The 22,051-nt window shown below is 43.3% G+C and overlaps 1 protein-coding gene across 1 annotated transcript in view; it reads left to right on the forward strand.

The window, feature by feature from the left end:
* Positions 1-9,934: 9,934 nt before the first annotated feature.
* The window catches only part of LOC120061554 (membrane-associated guanylate kinase, WW and PDZ domain-containing protein 2-like), a 36,317-nt gene continuing 24,200 nt past the window's right edge, over positions 9,935-22,051 (forward strand). The window contains exons 1-4 of the mRNA XM_039011469.1: positions 9,935-10,215; positions 12,317-12,433; positions 18,729-18,848; positions 19,842-20,042. Of these exons, the coding sequence (XP_038867397.1) occupies positions 9,936-10,215; positions 12,317-12,433; positions 18,729-18,848; positions 19,842-20,042 (718 nt within the window). The 5' untranslated portion in view covers position 9,935. The remainder of the gene's footprint in view (positions 10,216-12,316; positions 12,434-18,728; positions 18,849-19,841; positions 20,043-22,051) is intronic.

The raw sequence follows: 22,051 nt of genomic DNA on the forward strand, positions 1-22,051 counted from the left end.
GTTGACCTGTAGGTTAGCTTTCAGTTTTAGCTTCTTGAATGTTTTCTTTGTACAGTATTGTCAGAATGTGATTGTTCACCAAAATGTTTTTTCTATTATTGTCTAAGAAGTAGACAATATAATCAAGAAGGTCTCAACATTGTAAGAAATATAATTTAGTTTCATGCCTTGATTCCATGTGATACCCAAACAAAAATGTAGAACAGCTAATAATGACAGAAGTAATATAAGTAGTCGTCCTACTGTAATACTAGTATTCAATGGACTTGTGCCAGTTTTGCAATTAGTGTTGTCATAGACACAGCTTTTACATATTTCATGCCTGCAAAATCTACTGTGCAGTGTGTGTTTGTGTGACAAACGGCTTGTATGTTGTTAATCAAATGAAATGCACACATGTTCTTGAATATCTGTGTAAGTAAGCATTTGTAAGATTGTGTGTGTGTGTGTGTGTGTGTGTGTGTGTGTGTGTGTGTGTGTGTGTGTGTGCTTGTGCATGTTTGTTTGTGTGTCTCTGTGTGTGTTTCACTATCAGTTGGTGTGCAGGGTGTGTCCCTGCTTGTTTTGAAGTGATGGATGTGTGACCCTGACTTCACACAGAGCGTTGCTCTGGGCTCTGGGAGCAGTCAAGGTTATAGTGATATTATGAATCATGAATTAAGGCCAGGCGAACCAGAAACATGTGGCGCTATCCCAGCCCCTTGTACTTGGAGACTACTGTCCCTCCACAGCTCGGCACACACTGTATCCCCAAGAGACCTGATCTTTCTCTCTCATCTCCTCACCTATTGACACCCACAGGTTTACCCATTTTAGGACTCAGTTGCTGATGGCATATCCTTGACTTTTCAAGGTCTTGTTTTTGGCATGTGCTTTATCTCTTCATATCTCCTTCTCTTCATCCCCCTTTTTTCTATCCATTCTTTCACATAGTCTTAACCATCTGTAATTAACCTGAAATATATTTGGCCGTTTGCCAGCAGTCTTCAACATTTTTCCCACTAACCAGCTAATGAGAGAATAGCAGATTAAGTGGGAAGTGACATTCTCTTGTGTAGTATTACTTTATGTCACCAGGGAGTTGTTGATTCTCTAATGATGTGCTTGTTCTTCCCTTCACACTCATGCATATTCATGGTTTTAAGGTGTGGTTAGGGGAGGAGAAGGTGGCGGATGGAGGATGTGCGGTAGTTTACCCTTGACAGGACAGGGCTACACAGACACTCCCCCATCTGTGAACCGAATCTTTGCTCTCTGTTACTGCATTGGAATTCTGTAGTTGTAGCGTTCACCGTCTATTCTAAGACCTTGTCTCAAGTGTAGCAGTTAATGTTTGGGTTGGCCATTCTATTATTAGTACTGAACAGAACTGGCTCCCATTTCCAAGATTGTTTCTTCCCTATTTAACGTGTGTTGCTCATCTATCCATATCATTTGATAGGCACACAGACATACAGCAATACTTTGACTAGATACGTGTTTGCTAAGTGTGCAGACGTAAATAACCCTCCAATCGGGCATGCAAATCAATTTAATGACAAATCAGTAACAGCGTGTGAAATAACAATTGCACTGCAATAATTTGAAAAGCCTGGTGGTGGTATGCTTGAGTCAGTGTGAAAACTAGGATCAATGTCAGGTGGCAGGGAACTGTTGGAGCAGTGTGGAGGGAGGGTCACCTTCACCCATCCATACTGAATCAGCACAATCCTCCACACACTCTAACACACATGCACACGCACACAGGCTCTCCAACTCCCGCTCAGTTCTGCCTCAGGTTACTGTACTGTGATCTCGCAAAACACAAAACCACACCTCTCCTCCTCCCTTTTATCAGTTCATTGCTTCTCCAGAAAGACAGCCAGCCATAATGGTTTCATCTTTCCTTTATTTCCTGGTCCTCTCTCTTTCTTGCGCTTTCCTTTATTTTTTCCTTTCTTACTTTCTCTCTCTTTTCTTTCTTTTTTTATCCCATTCTCTTTCATTCTTTCTCCCTTCGTTCCTTTCTGCTTTTCATTCTCCGCTCCGTCTCATGTTTTAGAGAGAGTACTTATCCCTAATCTGAGTCAAAGGAGCTACGATGCCTCACTGACCATTTTAATTAAAGTGAGCTCTCTGCCTGACGATGAGAGCTCATCGCTGACCTCATTGAGGAGTGATATGCTTCCTGGCAGACTTATAAGGAACCTGTTGTTGTATTTTTCTTCATAGGAGTGGAGTACTACTGGATGGCTAAATAACACTGCTTACTTGCCCCATGCATTACTGTGTTCATTTCAGGTTCAACTGAATGTTTGTGTACTTCACTCCTTAGAGAGTCACCTTTACCTAGACTGCCATCTAAACAGAGGGGTTGTGTTTATGTCTGCATATTTCATTTTCCGTCTATCCTCAGATCACTCCCATTCTGTACTGTGTGTTAAGCACCATTGTGAGAGGTGTACAAAAGGATGACATAAATAGACTAGAGGCGCACACAATTCATGGAGGGGAAGAGAACATCTCTGATTGAGGGTATTGAATGGAATATCTATCGGATAGATGGGTTTACAAAGAAATGCATCTTACATTGGGGTTAATGTATGCCACAGGTTTTGTGTGTGTGTTTGTGTCCATGCTAGCATGTTTGAGACAGAGGGAGTTATTTTTAGTTTTTCATCCCACAAGCATTTAATCTTTTATTTTTAAATCTGCCACTGCTGTCTGTTTTGTGTTGAGCAATCCCATGTCCTAGATTTAATAGTGAGTGAGCATCAGAGAGTTTTAACACACGTTGCTGCACAGCTAGTTTGCGTAAATATTCTGCAGGGGAGGTCCAAAAACAAGATGCTGATCAAGATTAAAATTGAACGCTAGAAGAAACCCTCATTTGCATTTCCTGTCTGTTTAAAGAGAGTGGCCTTGCTGTATCCATTCTATTAGTTACACTGATATCTAAGGTCGCTGGCTATTTAACATGCTTTGTTAGGCTGACCTCCAAAACGGACAAGCCACTGTAGGATGGTGTAAGATCATGCACCATCAAGAGCATTCTGTCTGGTTGTATCACCGCCTGGTACGGCAACTACACTGCCCGCAACCGCAGGGCTCTCCATAGGGTGGTGCAGTCAGATGACTCAGCCCAACACATCCCCGGGGGCACACTGCCTGCCCTCCAAGACATCTACAGCACCCAGTGTCACAGGAAGGCAAAAGATCATTATGGACCTCAGCCACCCGAGCCACGGCCTGTTCTCACTGCTAACAGGTGGAGACAGTAAAGGTGCATCAAAGCTTGGACCGAGAGACTGAAAAGCAGCTTCTATCTCCAGGCCATCAGACTGTTAAACAGTCATCACTAGCCGGCCTCTGCCCGGTACCCTGCCTTGAACCTCAGACATTGTCACTAGCCGGCTACCAACCAGTACTCTACCCTGCACCTTGGATACTGCTGCCCTACTGTATGTACTGTACATCTGTGTACGCAGTGGTGGAAAAAGTACCCAATTGTCATACGTAAAGTAAAAGTAAAGATACCTTAATAGAAAATGACTCAAGTAAAAGTGAAAGTTACCCAGTAAAATACTACTTGAGTAAAAGTCTTAAAGTATTTGCTTTTAATATACTTAAGTATCAAAAGTAAGTGTAATTGCTAAAATATACTTAAGTATCAAAAGTAAAAGTATAAATCATTTGAAATTCCTTATGTTAAGGAAACCAGACGGCACCATTTTCTTGTTTTTTTAATGTACGGATAGCCAGGGGCACACTCCAACACTCAGACATCATTTACAAACAAAGCATGTGTGTTTAGTGAGTCCGCCAGATCTGAGGCAGTAGGATGACCAGGGATGTTCTCTTGATAAGTGTGTGAATTGGACCATTTTCCTGTCCTGCTAAGCAGTAAAAATGTAACGAGTACCGTTGGGTGTCAGGGAAAATGTATGGAGTAAAAAGTACATTATTTTCTTTAGGAATGTAGTGAAGTAAAAGTAAAAGTAGTCAAAAGTATAAATAGTAAAGTACAGATACCCCGAAAAACTACTTAAGTAGTACTTTAAAGGATTTTTTACTTAAGTACCTTACACCACTGTGTGTACGCAACTAATAAACGTTGATTTGATTTTGATTTGAGTTGAGATTAGGAGCAGAGAACTCAGATAAATACAGGTTAGAATTAATGAAGGAAAGGGCTTAGTGCAGTAGAAGGGTAAGATGTTGTGACAGTGGGTTAGATGTAAGGAATAAACCGGAGGTTGATTTATCCAACAGGTTAGGCTTCCAATAATGTTGATTCAGTTATACAATCCCAGCTTGGCAACAGAAACCATTGTGTTCAATCTTTTCAGTGTGTTCAATCTTTACAAATGCTTTTTAAATGCTTATACTAGGGGCACTTAAATAATGCTTGTAAATGTGTATAAATACAGACCTCATTCCACCAGCACTTGAAAACGTGTTTTGTCTTAGTTTCTCCTCTTCATAATGTCTGAACAAAGTTTTCTGTGATCAGAGTAGATCTTGTTCGGAGAGATAAAGATACAGCTATATATAACAACACATTGACATGGATGAAGGATGGCAGATAGATTGACACTAGAAGCACTGAGATACTCAACAGATCTGACAGTCTCTTCACCGTGAAGGCATTCTGTAATATCGCTACAGAGGCGATACCAGGTGAGATACTGGGTGAGATAGCAAGAAGCATGGGGCTACTGTAGCAGGACTGAGATTGGTTATCAGGACAGGCAATTGAGATAGTCTATTGCCTGTGTTATGTCCGGACCAATGGCCTTTTAAAGTATAGCATATGCTGCTCCAAATGATGCCTGTCTAAATGCTCTCTCCCCCTCGTTTTCTCCAGTCCTGTCCTGATAAATCTGCAGAGCTCCACAACTTTTCCATTTTCCAACACACTGCAGGAGCTGCTTAGCTGTGGAATTCAATTAGCCACTGTCTTAATTGAGGCGTTTTGCTTACACCGTTTTCTTGAAGGTTTTTGAGTATTGTACGCCCTCCAATGTCAAACATAGTGTCTCTTGACTTGTTTTATTTTTTTACTAGACCTTGAATGATTGAACTAAACCCAAGGCCTCATCTGAAATGGTGTTCTCTTTAGTGGGGAACTAATGTTGTGAATAAATTATCACCCTTGAGGTCTAACCTGAACTGAAAGAAGCGGCAGGAAAATTGACCATGAAATTAAAGATATTGCTTGGTTCTAGGGTCTTCCCATTGTGCAGTTTCTCGCTGTTTGGGGTGCTGTTTGGGGTGCTATTTGGGGTGCTGTTTGGGGTACTGTTTGGGGTGCTGTTTGATGGCATTTATATTACAACGAGAGGGTCAGGTAGGTGATATGTGAGTGTGTGTTACAGTATGTGACTGTTTGGTTTTGGTTTCATATTAGTATTCAATCCTAGTACTGCCTATTTTCACAGGAGGAAGATAAATGAACTATTTACAATCCGGTATAGTAAATGGATTGTTTAGTATTCAATGCAAGAAAACAAACATGTTGTATGTCCCTCAGAGCTGAAAAGTACATACTTCAAATGGAGAAAATCAAATGCCTGTTTATGCTTTTCATGTTTTCCCTCTATATGCAGCCTGAAGCAGTAGCTATTCATACTTTCATAATTAAAGAATAACGATCAGATAGGAATGAAGATTGACCTCCAAGAATAGCTTCCACGGGGAGATGAATACGTTAAGGTCTCTGTCAGGACGGACTGGTATGAAATTTCCTCTGAAAGACAAGATGGCAGAACAGATCACTGGGAGGAGGAAGTCTGGGAAATAGGATATGTATTGGTCAGCTCTTCCCTCTGCTAAAGGCCAGCATTTTCAATACTGGGTGCTTTTTATAGTGCTAGATATCCTTGAATCTGTATATTGTGTTCTCCTCTTTCAAGCCATTCAATTGCAGTCTGAAGTATTGCTGTTTTTATTTGTAATACGTGTCTTTCAGAGAGTTATCGACTTACCAAAGGATTCTCTACGGAAGTTGAAGTGTGATTTCTTTTGACAGCTCTTGTGTCTTGCAAATTTAGCAATGTGTTGTTGAACCATCTTTTAACGGTCAGGTTTTCCTAACTGTATGTTATATTGAATTCAGGACAGATACACACATTTTTTCTTTCTTTAAATATTCAAATGTTAAAATGTTCAACCAGTTGAAAGAAGGACATTTCAGTACAATCACACAGCACTAGAGACAAAGTCTAGGGAACTATGCTGTGTTGACTGGCTGTCTCTGTGTGAGAGAACAGGACTCAGAGGACTCCGCCTCACCAGAGCTGACACTGTTGTCCCTGAAGCTACAGAGATCAAGACAGCAGCTATGAACACCACACCACAGCGGGCATCTCTTGTAAATCTTACCACAGCCAGAGGCAGAGCCATGCAAAACCCAAACATGGGGGAACCAGATAGGATAATACATCAGAAAATAGCATTTATGCATTTATAGCTCAGAAGATAGAAATCTTTAGATAGAGTGCTTGGGATCTCAAAACGTACTTACATTTAATTCAAACATGATGGAGTCAGGGTAATGCTTTCAGAAAGATGAAAAGATCACATATGTCGATGCCAATATCATTTGTCATGCGTTATTGTTTTCTTATACCATGGCATTGTTGAATATTTGTTTCTGGTTGCCTTGAAGGACATTCTAGAGTGTGCATTCCCTATAACACACGTTATATTTGCACAGTAGAATTCAATGGTTATAGTTCATTCTTACATGTTATATGTTTGAGCTTCTTTTGTAAGCAAAAGTTGAATTGAAAACATTGGCATTGTTGAATTCAATTTTCATAATGGCAAGCTTGGACCGATGGTTAGCTAAACTAGCAAGTCTGTTTGTTTGGTTATCACGGCAACTACTGTATCTACACTACATGACCAAAAGTATGTGGTCACCTGCTCGTCGAACATCTCATTCCAAAATCATGGGCATTAATATTGAGTTGGTCCCCTCTTTGCTGCTATAACAGCCTCCACTCTTCTAGGAAGGCTTTCCACTAGATGTTGGAACATTGCTGCGGGGACTTGCTTCCATTCAGCCACAAGAGCATTAGTGAGCCCGGGCACTGATGTTGGGCGATTAGGCCTGGCTCGCAGTCGACGTTCCAATTCATCCCAAAGGTGTTCGATGGGGTTAATTAAGGTCAGGGCTCTGTGCAGGCCAGTCAAGGTCTTCCACACCGATCTCGACAAACCATTTCTGCATTGACCTCACTTTGTGCATGGGGGCATTGTAAGCTGAAACAGGAAAGGGCCTTCCCCAAACTGTTGTCACAAAGTTTGATGCACAGAATTGTCTGCAATGTCATTGTATGCTGTAGCGTTAAGATTTCCCTTCACTGGAACTAGTGGCCTAGCCCAAGCCATGACAAACAGCCCCAGACAATTATTCCTCTTCCACCAAACTTTACAGTTGGCACTATGCCTTGGGGCAGGTAGCGTTCTCCTTGAATCCACCAAACCCAGATTCGTCCGTCGGACTGCCAGATGGTGAAGCGTGATTCATCACTCCAGAGAATGCGTTTCCAACGCTGCAGAGTCCAATGGTAGCGAGCTTTACACCACACCAGCCGACGCTTGGCATTGTGCATGGTGATCTTAGGCTTGTGTGTAGCTGCTTGGCCATGGAAACCCATTTCATGAAGCTCCCGATGAACAGTTATTGTGCTGACGTTGCTTCCAGAGGCAGTTTGGAACTCGTAGTGAGTGTTGCAACGTCGTGGAACACACTTTTCATGTCGTTAATTATTTTCCATAGAAAGCATAGCCCCTCGTTCATTGTCCCTTACATATGGTATTAGATTGTGTATGCCTTGTTTCATGCTCATTCTGTATTTGGTGCATGTGTTTTATTGATTGGGGGTCTCTTTGTTTGTGTGTACTCTGTGTGTGGGTGGAAGGATGTATGGTTGGGAGGTTCAGCTGCAGAAGGTCTCACAGCAGGACAGAAAGAGAGGGAGTGTGCAGAGAGGACAATTGGCGATCAATTAAGAAATAAGCATAATTTTCTACCAATGTTTTTTCTCTGGAAACAGTACCTACTCATGACTTTGCTCTTTTATTACTTCAATTTGCAGACTCACTTGGCTCTGGATGAACAGAAGCATAGTGATGAGATGTTTCAAATAAAACAGAACTCATTGGCCCCCATAGAGCAGACCAGACTGTAACCAAGCTCTGGCTCCTGTCGCCCTGCAAGGTCAAACCGGCGACTCCACTGCCAACCCCAGGCTGTGTGGTGCCTCTCTTTCTCTCTCTATCTATCTCTCGCTCTCTCTCTCACTCTCTCTCCCTCTCTCCCCCTCTCCCCACACCCACGCTCTCTCTATCCCCCTCTATCGCTCCCACCTCTCTCCTCCCCCTCCCTCGTCCTATCAGCTGTGGCGCCACCAGCCAGGGGAGATGGAAGAGGATACATGGCTGATCAGCCAGCCAGTCAGTCAAGAGGAAGTGATTAGGCCTGTCCCTTCCTCACACTACATAAATTAGCGTCATTAGGTGTGCTGGCCCTGGGCAGGGGGGCCTGGGGGGAGACTCTGCTATCCTCACTTCCTCTACTAAAAGCCAGCCTTCCTGTCCCTCCATCCCTGGGTCACTAAGTCACCGCATGTTAAGGCATCAACACAGGGAGCCTTCTGTGATAACAGAGATAACTCATTATTAGGACAAAAAATAATTACACAGTGCTTAAACATGACCATTTTTGTTCTCCTTGCCTTTCATTATATGTCAGTCCCTCAGTACCGTGTGTCTCGCTTAAAATCGATCTTTATTTTTGTCTGTCTCAGTCTTTCATCCATACACCTACCCCATCCGTCCCTGTGTTGGGTAAGTGTACCGTCTCTTTGTCTCTAAGATCCGTGTGTCTCCTGTGTAACAGTCTGACAGTACTGCTCCCATCCTGTCAGACCGAGGCACTCTCTCTCAGTCACGGTGTAGGAGCACCCGCCCTCTCTCACTGAGCCGCCCACCTGCCACTTCACTGGCTCTCAACAAAGACCTTTAAAAGTCAACTGTTGGAAGAGGCATCACACTTAACTTACAATGCTGTTCTTTTGGAATTCTAGACATAGTGGTGAATCATGCAATTCACACAGCCTACAGTGCAACATGTCCAGTGCAACACATCTGTTGACTGCATACATTGACTGCATACTCATTTCCATAGGCTGCAATATCTGATTCGAAAGCAAACGTTTCCTCAGCAGGAGTTTCAGTGAACATGGAATAATCATGATTCTTCATGTCTGGAAAGAGGCTTTATAGAAGTACATTACAGTAAATGCAGTTCTTATGAGATATAATTGAGACAACAACATTTTACTGTCAATTTATTTCAGATTTTTCTGTTTGTATTGAATGACCCATATCAGTAACAGGCATTCATTTACAGTACCCTATGAGGTCTCCCTGGCAACAGACTAGATCTTTCCATCAGACTGCCACGATGGGAATATACCTACCCGTATGTTTTGTGTGTTTATGTTGCATATTGTGTATATACAATAGAAAAAGTGTTCCATTGAGGTAAAGCAGCATCAGTATTGAGTGTGACAGTTGAGCGTTTGACAGTTTGTTTACTGTATTTCAGTTCGACCCACGGTCAAGTACACAGTGTTTGTATAACACACACACAGTTTCCATGTCATTCTGCTTCACATGCAGGTCCTCTGTGCTAAAGGAGGGAGTGCTTGAACTCAGTGCAGTCCTTTTACTGCAGTTGTTTTGTATTGAAGATATGCTATGCTCTTTACATTTTCTCAACAGTACCTTGGGAAACGTCAGGTTAATGAAATCCTGAGACATGAAATCACACCTTAATAACACGATTGTGTCAGTGACACTGTCTTCCCTGTTTCTGTCTCACACCCTCTCTCGCTCGCTCTCTCGCTCTCCCTCTCTCTCCCCTCCTCAGCTCTTTTGCTATGTCTAAGGCAGCCGTGAGGAAGCTGCACTGGCACTCCAAGGTCCAGGAGAGCTTCATCCCCCTGGTTGGTTCCTCTGGGGAACTGGGGGTGGCCGTGGGTGGCGGAGCTGACTATGGAGAGTTCCCATTCGTCACCGCAGCCCCCGGGGGCGGGTTCACAGTGGGCGACATCATCCTAGAGATTGGGGGTACCCCTGTGTTAGGGATGACACTAGGAGATGTACGGGGGGTCCTTAACTCCTGCCTCCATCCCATCCGCATCAAGACGGTCTCACCAGGTACTGTATGGTTCGGTATGGTAACTTACTGGTCTGGGGACACATTGTGAATGCTGCTGCTTCATCCGTCAATCTCTTAAATCGTTGTCAACCCCAACTTCTCCTTCACATGATAACACTATGTGAATAGTCACACTGCCTCCCTTAGGCAACTCATAGAATAACACGCATCCCAAGTGGTTATCCAAACATAGCTCAATAATCACTGATACTGGGAAAAACAAACTTGACACAACTGTAAGTCTCAGTCAAACCACCAGAGTTTGCTGGCCCAAAGTACTTAGCACCTCTGAACGTAATTTGTGAACCGAGTGTGCACTGATTTTACACGTAGAATCGCATGAAAAATGTCAGCAGTCAGACGTCTACTGCAGGCGGTCCCTAAAACACAGTGTGTGGAGAGAGGGAAGTGTTCAAATTCCCGATAACACATGTGACAAGGAGTCCAGAAAGGGCTGTGCCGATGTGACGATACAGTTGTCTATCACCCTGGAGGGGCCTTGGAATTTATAGAGGGGGGTGGGGTGACGGATGTCTTTGTTAGGTCTGAACGGAGCAATATGTCAGCACTATGTCACCTGACCGTGGCTCCCCATGGCCTTGCTGGGGTAGATTGATGGCTGAATCGCCAGCAGGACTGTAAATGGGGCCCTTTAATCCTGGTCCCTCTGCCGCTGGTACATCCATTATCATTCTGTGAGCCAGGCGGTCAGGCGAACCTCCCTACCTGGCTATTCCGACTGCATGTACTTTGAACAGAGATGGATGGGCTGAGCTGTAATGTGCTGCTGTATGTGCTGCTGTACTGCCTGTGCTGTAGGCCTACACCTCCTCATTTCTCCCCCTCATGCTCCTCCTCTTCCTCCCCTTCCTCCACCTTCTACACATCCTCCTTCTGCCTCCTCCTCCACCTTCTCCTCCACAGTCCAGGCCGTCAGGAACACCATAGTGTTTTCAGGCTTTACACCACTAATGATCTGATATGAGACTAAGTAAGTGTGGCAAATGATCCCTTCATTATATCTGTGTGACACACAAGGATTAAAGGGCTTGTACCAACCCTGTCCATGTTTTGACAGACAAACACTATCATTCCTGTCTATGATGACCTTGAAAGCTGATGTGTAGGACAACACCTTACTTAATTGTGATGTGCCGTGTTGTGGTGAAGCAGTGTTCATGGATGTACATCCTATGTGCTTTTGTCTAGTACATTCTGTTGTTTCTGTGAAAACAACATAGCTCTGTGAAAGCAAGCACTCCAGTTCATTTTACTTACAGTATATATGACAACATTAGTCTGATGTATTTTTTATATTCATAAAGCACAATGCTGGACAGCTGTTTCACAATGCCAACAAAAGCCTCTCATTATTTCTCACAGGAAGCTGCAGGCCCGGGTCTTGCGCGTCATACTGACCATATGTGGCGGATCATGTGTAGGAGACTACCTGTGCTATTACATTTTTATTACAGAGACGTTTTAATAGCAGCACAGCGGATTCAATCTGCACTCACATCTGGGCCCAGCATAGAGTACAGGCCACTTTACCAGAGACAGAGGGTTGGGAAGCAGTAGCAGCAGGGGCAGGGAAGGAGTGGACGTGGTGGTCGTCTGTCAGTGTGACGAGCAGGGAGATGCTCTCAGGCCATCCATAACACCAAGTGACTTGTCATCAGAGGCCGTAAAGCACTTGAGATTAAACGAATAGATCAGAGAGTGAAATAAGTGCCTGGGCCAACAGCCCAGCCTGCTGTGTGACAGCACCACACCGCCTCTGTGTTATTAGGCTATGCATGAGAGGCCGGGAAATAATATATTATGTACTCGGGATGACTGATAAGGTGTTAAGAAGGAGATGTAGTGTTTATTAGAGAGGGAGGGATTGGGAAGGAGGGGGTTGGAATGATATAGGGGTAAATCAAAGCTACTGTAGCAATACAGTCTGGGGAATGTTGGCTTGGGCTGTCACTCTCCTTTTGACAGGGTATACAAATATTTACACAATTCGTCAGTTTTTGACAGTTGCGCTGTTTTAGCAAGTTCTCTCTGTCTGTCGCCGTCTCCCTCTCTCTCTCTCTCCCTGTCTCTGCCTCTCAGGCTCTGCCTTGTGTAAGGACCTCAGGCTGTATCTGAGTAAGTGCTTCACTCCAGGTTCCATGGACAGCCAGCTTCAGCAGGTCATCCGGGAGAACCTCTACCTCCGAGCAGTGCCATGTAAGTCCCATGACGCTGTGCCCAATACCTCTCCCTCTAACTGTGCCCGTTACTGACCCCTGTTGCTGTAACTTGTAAGTCCCCTTGAAGTCCTTTGCAGCTATGCCCTCTAAATCCGTTGGGACGCTATAATTGTGAGTCCCCCTTAGCTGCACCTCTGTATCTGTTCCAGAGGCTGTAACATGTGAGTCCATTATAGGTTAGTAAGTACTTTTTAATAATAGAAATAGGAATTAGTGTCTCTATGCTCATTACATATCTGGACATCACATCTCAACATTTAAACACGTTAACAAGTTCCTTATCTAATACATTCATTTAGATTTAGAGTAGACCTACATGGCTGGCACTATGAAAACAGTGTTAATTGGTGTGCAATCACAATCAGAGCCGGGAAAGCTGTTTTTGCCACCTCCGTGTGTAAATATATGCACATAGACATGTGTTGAGTGGATTTAAAAAGTGATTTGTCAACCCTGGCTTCATCAGTCAAACATTCAATTACAAGTCAAGTTTAGGTGAGAGAAAGCACCTAGAGGAATATTCCCTAGGACATTTCCATGGCAACTATCTGTATTGTTACACTGTTAACTTTATCCAGTGTGGCAGTTAATCCCCCGGCTTGTATCGGTAGCTTTTTCTGTCTTCATTTTATGCTATTTCACAGGTTCATGTCTGTTATCTCTTTCTTGTTTGTTTACATATTAATTTTCTCTTTATTTTGTATGTGTTTTCATCTATTTATATAGTTAACATCAATTACTTTGTTCAATGATAATGATTTTAAAGTTGTCTAAAACATTTGAAGCAAAGACTTCTGGGTATATAGAGCATCGGTTGCTCTCTCAATCCTCTCTCTAAGGGCCAGAGTGATGTCACAGTGAGAGTGGACTGGAGAGGACTATGGTGTGGATTTCTGTCAAGCTCTTATTTTGGTGTCATATCACTGACTGGTGTAATATCTGTCTGATAGGTTTGGCTTGTGTCATGTTGTCTCTCTTAAACTGTCATTAGTCTGCCTGGCGGGCTGGCCACAGACCACTCTGGCCGGCCATAGCCTGGCCAGCCCACGGCGATGGGGAGTTTGGCGCTAATCTCTTGTTTAGCCAGGAAGTAGGTCATGTGGAACAGTCTGCCAGACCAGTCAGCCTCTCCACCACGTCTCTCACACACACACACGCGCAGGTTAAAACTCCCAAGAATTCGCAAGAAAACAGCAAGACATGCTGTGTCTTTGAGCTTTGAACATTGAGACATACAGGACATTCACATAAAAGAGGCAAACACATTCTCCAAGCCAAAGTCCTTTTACATAACAATTCCATTTATCCAGCTTGTAATTAGATGGGGGTGGAGGTGATGGATCAGTCTGATCTTTAGTCTGTAGCATCTGTACTATAAATATGTCCAGCATTTATGGATTATGGATTAGAGAGCCTTGTGTACAGCCGCCCTGGCGCTGCTAGACCCGGGTGGAGATAGACTTGTGACACAACTTCCTGCCTGGCTCTCTAAGTTGGAGTGACAGCGAGGCGGCACGCTCATCCCCTGGCTGTGTAATCCTCTGATCTGCAGGAGATGGATGACACAGTAAGATGCTGCTGCTCTCCCGCTCCCTTCTATACCAACATAGACAAACACTGTAACAATGTTGAAATCCTAGTTTAGCCCACTTGCAAAAACACGAGCAAGTCAGCTCAAATGACACTTGTATTACTTCATGATATACATCTATGCTCCTCCTAATATTCCAGGACACAAACAACCTATTGGGGGAATGAAATGTGTTATTTATACAAATGTAAAAGCATTGAGGTAAATGAAGCTAGTTACCAACTGTAGATCACAGACGGGGTGAATGGTGTATCAATGGAGTCATTCTGAAAGCCTCTTATGTACTTTGCTAGGCCTGCTTTACTGTCTCAGATCAATATGTTTTTAAGATGAGGTGGCAAACCATGGCTTAGCTGGCAGTTAGCAGTGGATGATAAGTTGCGTCCTATTATATTCATGTTTTTTGGATGTATTGCCTTTTTAAATAAGTGGTTCATGTTTATAATATTTTATTTTGAAATATATGCAAAAGAAAAATGTGAATTGCTATTTGAACAAAGTCAGTGTGTGGATATCCTCACTGTATTTGTCTTTTGTTCTTAGAAGACCTGAGAAATAATGGATGTGCATTTTGCTTTGAAAGTATCTCAGTCCCCTCGCTATTTAAAACATACTGTGTACTCTACTCTGCATTATGTTGCCCCTGGCAAGAAATATGTTTACACACAGTGACTCTTCATAAGAGCATGACATGAAAAAATATAACGCTAAACAGAATTAAGTAAATGCAAGTCATTTATCAATAATTTAGAGGTAGAATTGAATTAAAAGCAGATGTGCGTTCGTGCCTCGGGGGAGGGCGGGCAGTAGACAGCTACCTAATGTCTCTGTGGGTTGTTGTGGTGCATCCAGTCATTAGACAGAGACACAACATTATCATAATTAATTTGGGAACTACATACCACATACTCTCTTCTGGGAACTATTTGTACATATGTCTAGTTGCATCAAACTGTATGTGTCTCTCCTATCTGCCCTTTACTTTGCATAGGATGAGTCAATTTCAGGAAAGACACAAGGACAGCTGAATTCTTTACCATCCCCAGTAAAGAATGGAGTGATCTCCATGAATTCTAAATTACTAACATATAAAAACTGTTGTATTATTTACATTATTTTCCATTTAGTATATGTTGGCCTGTGGTGATGTTGGCCTGTGGTGATGTTGGCCTGTGGTGATGTTGGCCTGTAGTGATGTTGGCCAGTAGTGATGTTGGCCTGTAGTGATGTTGGCCTGTAGTGATGTTGGCCTGTAGTGATGTTGGCCAGTAGTGATGTTGGCCTGTAGTGATGTTGGCCAGTAGTGATGTTGGCCAGTAGTGATGTTGGCCAGTGGTGATGTTGGCCTGTGGTGATGTTGGCCTGTGGTGATGTTGGCCTGTAGTGATGTTGGCCTGTAGTGATGTTGGCCTGTGGTGATGTTGGCCTGTGGTGATGTTGGCCTGTGGTGATGTTGGCCTGTAGTGATGTTGGCCAGTAGTGATGTTGGCCTGTAGTGATGTTGGCCAGTAGTGATGTTGGCCTGTAGTGATGTTGGCCAGTAGTGATGTTGGCCTGTAGTGATGTTGGCCTGTAGTGATGTTGGCCTTTAGTGATGTTGGCCTGTAGTGATGTTGGCCTGTAGTGATGTTGGCCAGTAGTGATGTTGGCCTGTAGTGATGTTGGCCTGTAGTGATGTTGGCCTGTGATGATGCTGGCCAGTAGTGATGTTGGCCTGTAGTGATGTTGGCCTGTGGTGATGTTGGCAAGTAGGGATGTTGGCCTATGGTGGTGTTGGCCTGTGGTGGTGTTGGCCTGTGGTGGTGTTGGCCTGTAGTGATGTTGGCATGTGGTGATGTTGGCAAGTAGTGATGTTGGCCTGTGGTGATGTTGGCCTGTGGTGATGTTGGCCTGTAGTGATGTTGGCCTGTAGGGATGTTGGCTAGTCAGTTTTGCCCACTGTGGGTTTGATCATGACAAGTTCTGACTCCTGTTCTGTCTTTGACTGACAGATGTGTCTTGGTGTTGATGAGAAGCTCTGCTTAATTACCCCTCTACTCCCAAAACTCCTCCTATCGCTCTCACTCTTTCTCCCTCTCCCTCCCTCTCTCCCCTGGCCCATGGTATCAGTGGGGGGCCTGAGGGGAGACGCATGGAGGAATATGTCAATAATCACAGCTATCTCCTGCTGACATGTCATATATATCTCAGAGGGCATTGGTAATGAGTCCTCATCTTCTGTTGCTAATTGGGACGTATTACCTCGCTCTAACAGGGTATAAAGAGGAGAGGCAGGCAGTGTTGTATGTCTGTGTGTCATTGTCATTATCATTGTAGTGTGGAGTGCTGTGCCTTCCCTGATGGTGAGACAGCAGTGCATTAATCATATGTTTTATGGAGTAACTGGGTTTGACTCCCTCCTACTGGCCCCACTCTGCCATGATACAGTATGTGCTCCTCCAGGAGGAGGAGAAGGACAGGAATTTGACCTTAGCTTGTTGTTTGGAAGGGATTCATTTAAGACTGAGGCCTGATTAGGTTTTTTTTGGAAGGTTTACAAGCTAGTTTCACCCATGCTGACATGTAACAAGTAAGCAATTGATTTAACCCCTTACACTCGTGGTAATTGGCATATATGGATGGGGATAAATTGAAATGTTTCTTACAGAAGAAATATGGAAAGCATATGCATAACTATGGTAGCTATTAAACCCAGGGTATAACGCCATGTCATCTTGTAACTCTACATCTAACATAGTGATCATAAATGTTGACACTGTATATTACATGAGTTTTATGATATGGAAATGTGAAGTGCACATTTTGACTCACGGGTGTTTGGCTTGCTTGTATGACATCAAAGCAGTATTTATTATAATCCTCAACGTCTCATTTTACGAGTCCTCTTAATTTACAGCCTTTCCCTCAGATTTGTTTTTTTTATACTAAAGTTAGCCCAATTAGCGGGATCAATTTCTTGTCATGTGCGGTGCTCAAGTTCAGAAAGTCTGTCAGTCAAAACCCATACAGAGCTGTGAAGCGCAGAGCCTGAGCTCTGAGGTCATGTATAGCATGTTACTGTACGGCCACTGTGTTCCAATGTAGGCGCTTATCATTGTCCAAATCTGCAATTTTCAACCCGTATCCTGGTACAAGTGTAAAAGGCTACTAATCAACCTACAGATATTGGATCTTAATTTGACCAGTTTTGTTGCAGCAATATAATTTTTTGCTGCAACAAGTTTAGTCCATTCACACTTTTCTGCTGATGTAATGGCGCTTGATCAGTGGTTAGGCTATTAGCTGGCCGAAATTAGGCTACATGAAAAGTGCAGTACTGTTAATATAGCCGTGTGTTATTGCGGGTTTTCACTGAATTTCTGTTAATCCTGTGGTGCAGGAAAATTCTCAGCAACAACAGAGTGATCAAATTATGATCTGACATGTGTATCTTCCTTTCATCTCTAAGAAAGAATATGAAGTGCTGTAGACATACAGTGCCTTCAGAAAGAATTCACATCCCTTGACTTTTTCCACATTTTGTTGTGGAATTTTTTTACCATTTTTCTCTCTCACCTGTCTACACACAATAACCCACATTGACAAGTGAAAACATGTTTTTAGACATTTTTGCACATTTTATTGAAAATGAAAATTCTTCAAGCTCTGTCAGGTTGGTTGTTGATCATCGTCAGCCATTTTAAAGGCTTTCCATAGATTTTCAAGCCAATTTAAGTCAAAACTGTAACTAAGCCACTGAGGAACATTCAATGTTGTTTTGTTAAGCAACTCCAGTGTATATTTGGCCTTGTGTTTTAGGTTATTGTCCTGCTGAAAGGTGAATTTGTCTCCCAGTGTCTGTTGGAAAGCAGACAAGCAGGTTTTCCTCTAGGATTTTGCCTGTGCTTAACTCTATTACGTTTATTTTTATCCCTAAAAAAACGAAATTGCAGGTGACAAACATACCCATAACATGATGCAGCCACCACCATGCTTGAAAATATGAAGAGTTGTACTCTGTGATGTGTTGTGTTGGATATGCCCCAGACATAACACTTTGTATTCAGGACATAAAGTTAATTTGCCACATTTTTTGCAGTTTTACTTTAGTGCCTTATTTGCAAACAGGATGCATGTTTTGGAATAGTTTATTCTGTGCATGCTTCCTTCTTTACACTGTCAATTAGGTTAGTATTGTTGAGTAACTCCAATGTTGTTGATCCATTCTCAGTTTTCTCCTATTACAGCCATTCAACTCTGTAACTGGTAAAGGCACCATTGGCCTCATGGTGAAATCCCTGAGTGGTCCTCTTCCTCTCCGGGAACTGAGTTAGGAAGGACACCTGTATTTTTTATCTTTGTAGTGACTAGGTGTATTGATACACCATCCAAAGTGTAATTAATAACTTCATCATGCTCAAAGGGATATTCAATATCGACTGAGCTTACAGATAATTGTATGTGTGGCGTACAGATATGAGGTAGTTGTTCAAAAATCATGTTAAACACTATTATTGCACACAGAATGAGTCCTTGCAATGTATTATGTGACTGTACATATCCTAATTGCACATGCTATATACAGTATCAGTTTCAATACTTTTTGTTTCATTTCATGAGGGGTATGCTAATGCATTAAGTTCTAACAGTGAACTGTGGAGACAGATTGGGATGTGTAACTCTCTCTTGACTCACTCTCCAGGCACGACCAGACTGCCCCATGCTGGGGAGATCTCAGGTGTGGACTACAACTTTGTCTCCATAGAAGAGTTCTTCTCTTTGGAGGAGTCAGGAGCTCTTCTGGAGAGCGGCAAGTTCAAAGGTGAGGAGAGGAGAGGTATTTACTCGCTAAGTCATCTCCCTCTGACTTCAACTGCATTTCATTTCATAGACATTCTTTCATGATCAACACACTGTAGGTAGCATATTGTATATTGCAGATAGAGCATGCTAGTCTATCTATAGGGGTAGAGGGTTAACCCACAAACCAGTCCACACAGTCCCTTACCAGGCAGGCACATGGCTGGTGAATATCATTAATATAATGGGATATAAGAACAATTTCTCAGAGGAAGCCTTATTACTTCCATGTAGTTAATGACACCAGGTCTTGAACAGGTCTCAGTTGCTCCAACCTGCACAACCCACCCCAGTCAGGGGAGGGTTAAAGTTGGACTGCTTCCTCTGATTAAAAAAGCAACCCCGGATTAGCATGCATAATTCATATGAGTTTAATGGGCACAATAAATGCCATCTTCACTTTGCCTCACATGTGACATTGACGGCGGTACGGCTCCTGCAAAGCAATCCGGAGAATCAGCGAGTCTGCAGTACAGTTACACTATGGTTGGATAACCTTGACGAGTACATCAGCAACCTAATGTTTCTCTGTACTGGAGCTGGAGGAATAGATTTAAGTCATTTGATTTGTACTGCAGCTGCCACAACAGAAGGATATAATTGAAAAAGTATACTGTACTGTACTGATCCCTAGGTTGGATGGTAAATCTATGTGATGTATGCATTGCACTGGAACACTACCATCATAATATTTAGGATTGACTGTATTTTCTATATTTCATATAATGATAGCCATTTCAACTGTGTGTTTGGGATCTCCATCTCTAGATTAAATCGCTTTACCTCTTGTCCTTTTTATCCTTTTCACAATATTATTTGTTTTATTTGTTTATGTATTTTTATTCTTGCCACCAAAGACCAAAAGCCAAAAGTACCAATATGCTTCTAACAATGCAAATATATCATATTACCTCACTTTATACGTCACTCTCTCTCCCATCCTGTTTTCTCCCAGGGAACTACTACGGCACCCCCCGGCCAGTACACATTGGTCCAGAGAGTCCTCCCATCACCTACCAGGAACACCGCAACCTGCTCCGGAACTTCCGAACACGCAGCAAGTCGCTTAGCAACCTGGAGAAAGCAGCCGAGGAGGGGGAGAACAGCGAGGAAGATTCTGGCCTGTCAGGCAGGTTTACCAAAGACAGACTGTCCTGTAAGACTATATGGGTGACCAATCTACTACAGTCATATAGTAATAAGTAGTAGTTGTATTAGTAGTAATTATAATAGTAGTAGTGACAGTTGTGGCAGTAAATCATGTTTAATTCAAAACCTTTTTGTGATTTTAAGTTGCCAAAGTGTGTGATTTGTTTTCCTCCATTTTATTTAGCTAAGTATGGTGGCCAACAGCTACTGTAAACTGTATAGACCACCTTGTCCCTCTGTACCTCTGAGTTTTTGATGGCCAAATTAATCAATGATGGGCATGATTAGTATGCTCCTAGCTCTTTGTGAGGCTGTGGCTGCATCGATCGCTGGACCTGCTCCAGAGGAGGGTCTAGCTAACCGCGGGCAGGCTAGGCTGTGTGGCAGGCAGGGAACAGGCAGAGAGCAGGGAGTTGTCCATGGTCCTGACCTGTGCTGCTGAGTCATCTATCGCCAGGTCGGGTGGTGCTGAACAGAGCGCTTGCTGGGCTGGCTCTGACTGCAGCTCTGGGTGTGCAGCAGGCCACATCCTCCCACGCCTAGCACATTCTAAAGGACAGGAGGGTCGGGAAAAGCTGTTTACATATAGTTTTCAAGTTGTATTAGTCGTATGTACGGGATACGCATGGTATACATCGTCCAACTAAATGCTTATATGCAAGTTCCTTCTCGACAATGCAACAACAATAACAAATAGTAAAAAATAAGAATATGAACATAAAGTAAATGACAGTAGAATAGAATAAACGTTTGAGCATAATTATAATACTGGAAGGCACAATTTATAGTACAATATTTACACGTGTTTTGGGGAAGAGGGGCGTGGGAGGTAGTGTATAAACTGAGCAGTACAATAAGATTCTGATAGCAGCAGTTGTGACGTGTGTGTAGAATGAATGCATATATGTGTTTGTGTGTGTATGTCTCCGTGGGTGTGTGCATGAGTTAGTGCATCTGTGCTAAGGTGAAGAGAATCAGAGCATGTGGTCAGTCCAGTTCAAGTGTTCAGCAGTCTGATGGCTTGTAGATAGAAACTGTCTCTGAGCCTGTTGGTATCAGATCTCATGTTCCGATACCGCCTGCCCAACGGTAAGGGAGAGAACAGCTAATGTGTGGGGTCCTTCATGATGCTGTGTGCCTTCCTCAGGAACTGTTTTAAGTAGATGTCTTGGATGGGTGGGAGCATGGTCCCAGTCATGTTCTGGGCCATCTTCACCACGTGCTGGAGGGCCTTGCTGCCATGGACGGAGCAATTCCCGTACCTGGCCATGATGCAACCGGTCAGATCGCTCTCGATGGTGCAACGGTAGTATTTGGAGAGGACCCGGGGCGGCATGCTGAATTTGAACAGGGAGTACAGCAGAGGACTGAGGACACACTCCTGGGGGGCCCCCTGTGTTAAGAACCAGTTTGGAGAAGGTGTTGTTCCCAATCCTCACAGCCTGTGGTCTGCCCGTCAGGAAGTCCAGTTGCAGTGGGGGGTGACCAGACCCAGGGCTCTGAGCTTGGTGTCGAGCTTGGAGGGAACCATAGTGTTACTGAACTGTAGTCAATGAACAGCAGTGCATGCCTTGCCTTTTGCGATTTTTGAAACACTTAACTCAATGTATCTGGATCTGTAAATGTGAATTTAAAGCTGTAAACTACATTCAGTGTAGCCAATGTCCATGATTTCAGAGAGTAAGTTATTCAATGGTTCTATTTTCACTGAGTGTAGGCTATCTGAGAACTTCTATAGTAAGATGTGTCAAACACAAGTTTTCAGTGACATCATTTTCACTGTCCTCTTTATTGACGCTCCAGGTGGATTAGTGGGTATCAGCAATGCACATCCCGTCTCCTTGTCCAGAGGGTCCATTGGAGGGGATGGCAGTGCCATGGAAAACGGCCATGGGAGCACCAGTGCCAGGGTGCGAGCAGTGATGCCTAAAAACTGGGAGGTAGCCTACAGCAACTCAGGAGAGCCTTTCTACATAGAGTGAGTGACTATTCTATTCTATTCTATTCTATATGGAT

The sequence above is a fragment of the Salvelinus namaycush genome, chromosome 16 (genome assembly GCF_016432855.1).
Source record: "Salvelinus namaycush isolate Seneca chromosome 16, SaNama_1.0, whole genome shotgun sequence".
In the NCBI taxonomy this organism is placed as follows: domain Eukaryota; kingdom Metazoa; phylum Chordata; class Actinopteri; order Salmoniformes; family Salmonidae; genus Salvelinus; species Salvelinus namaycush.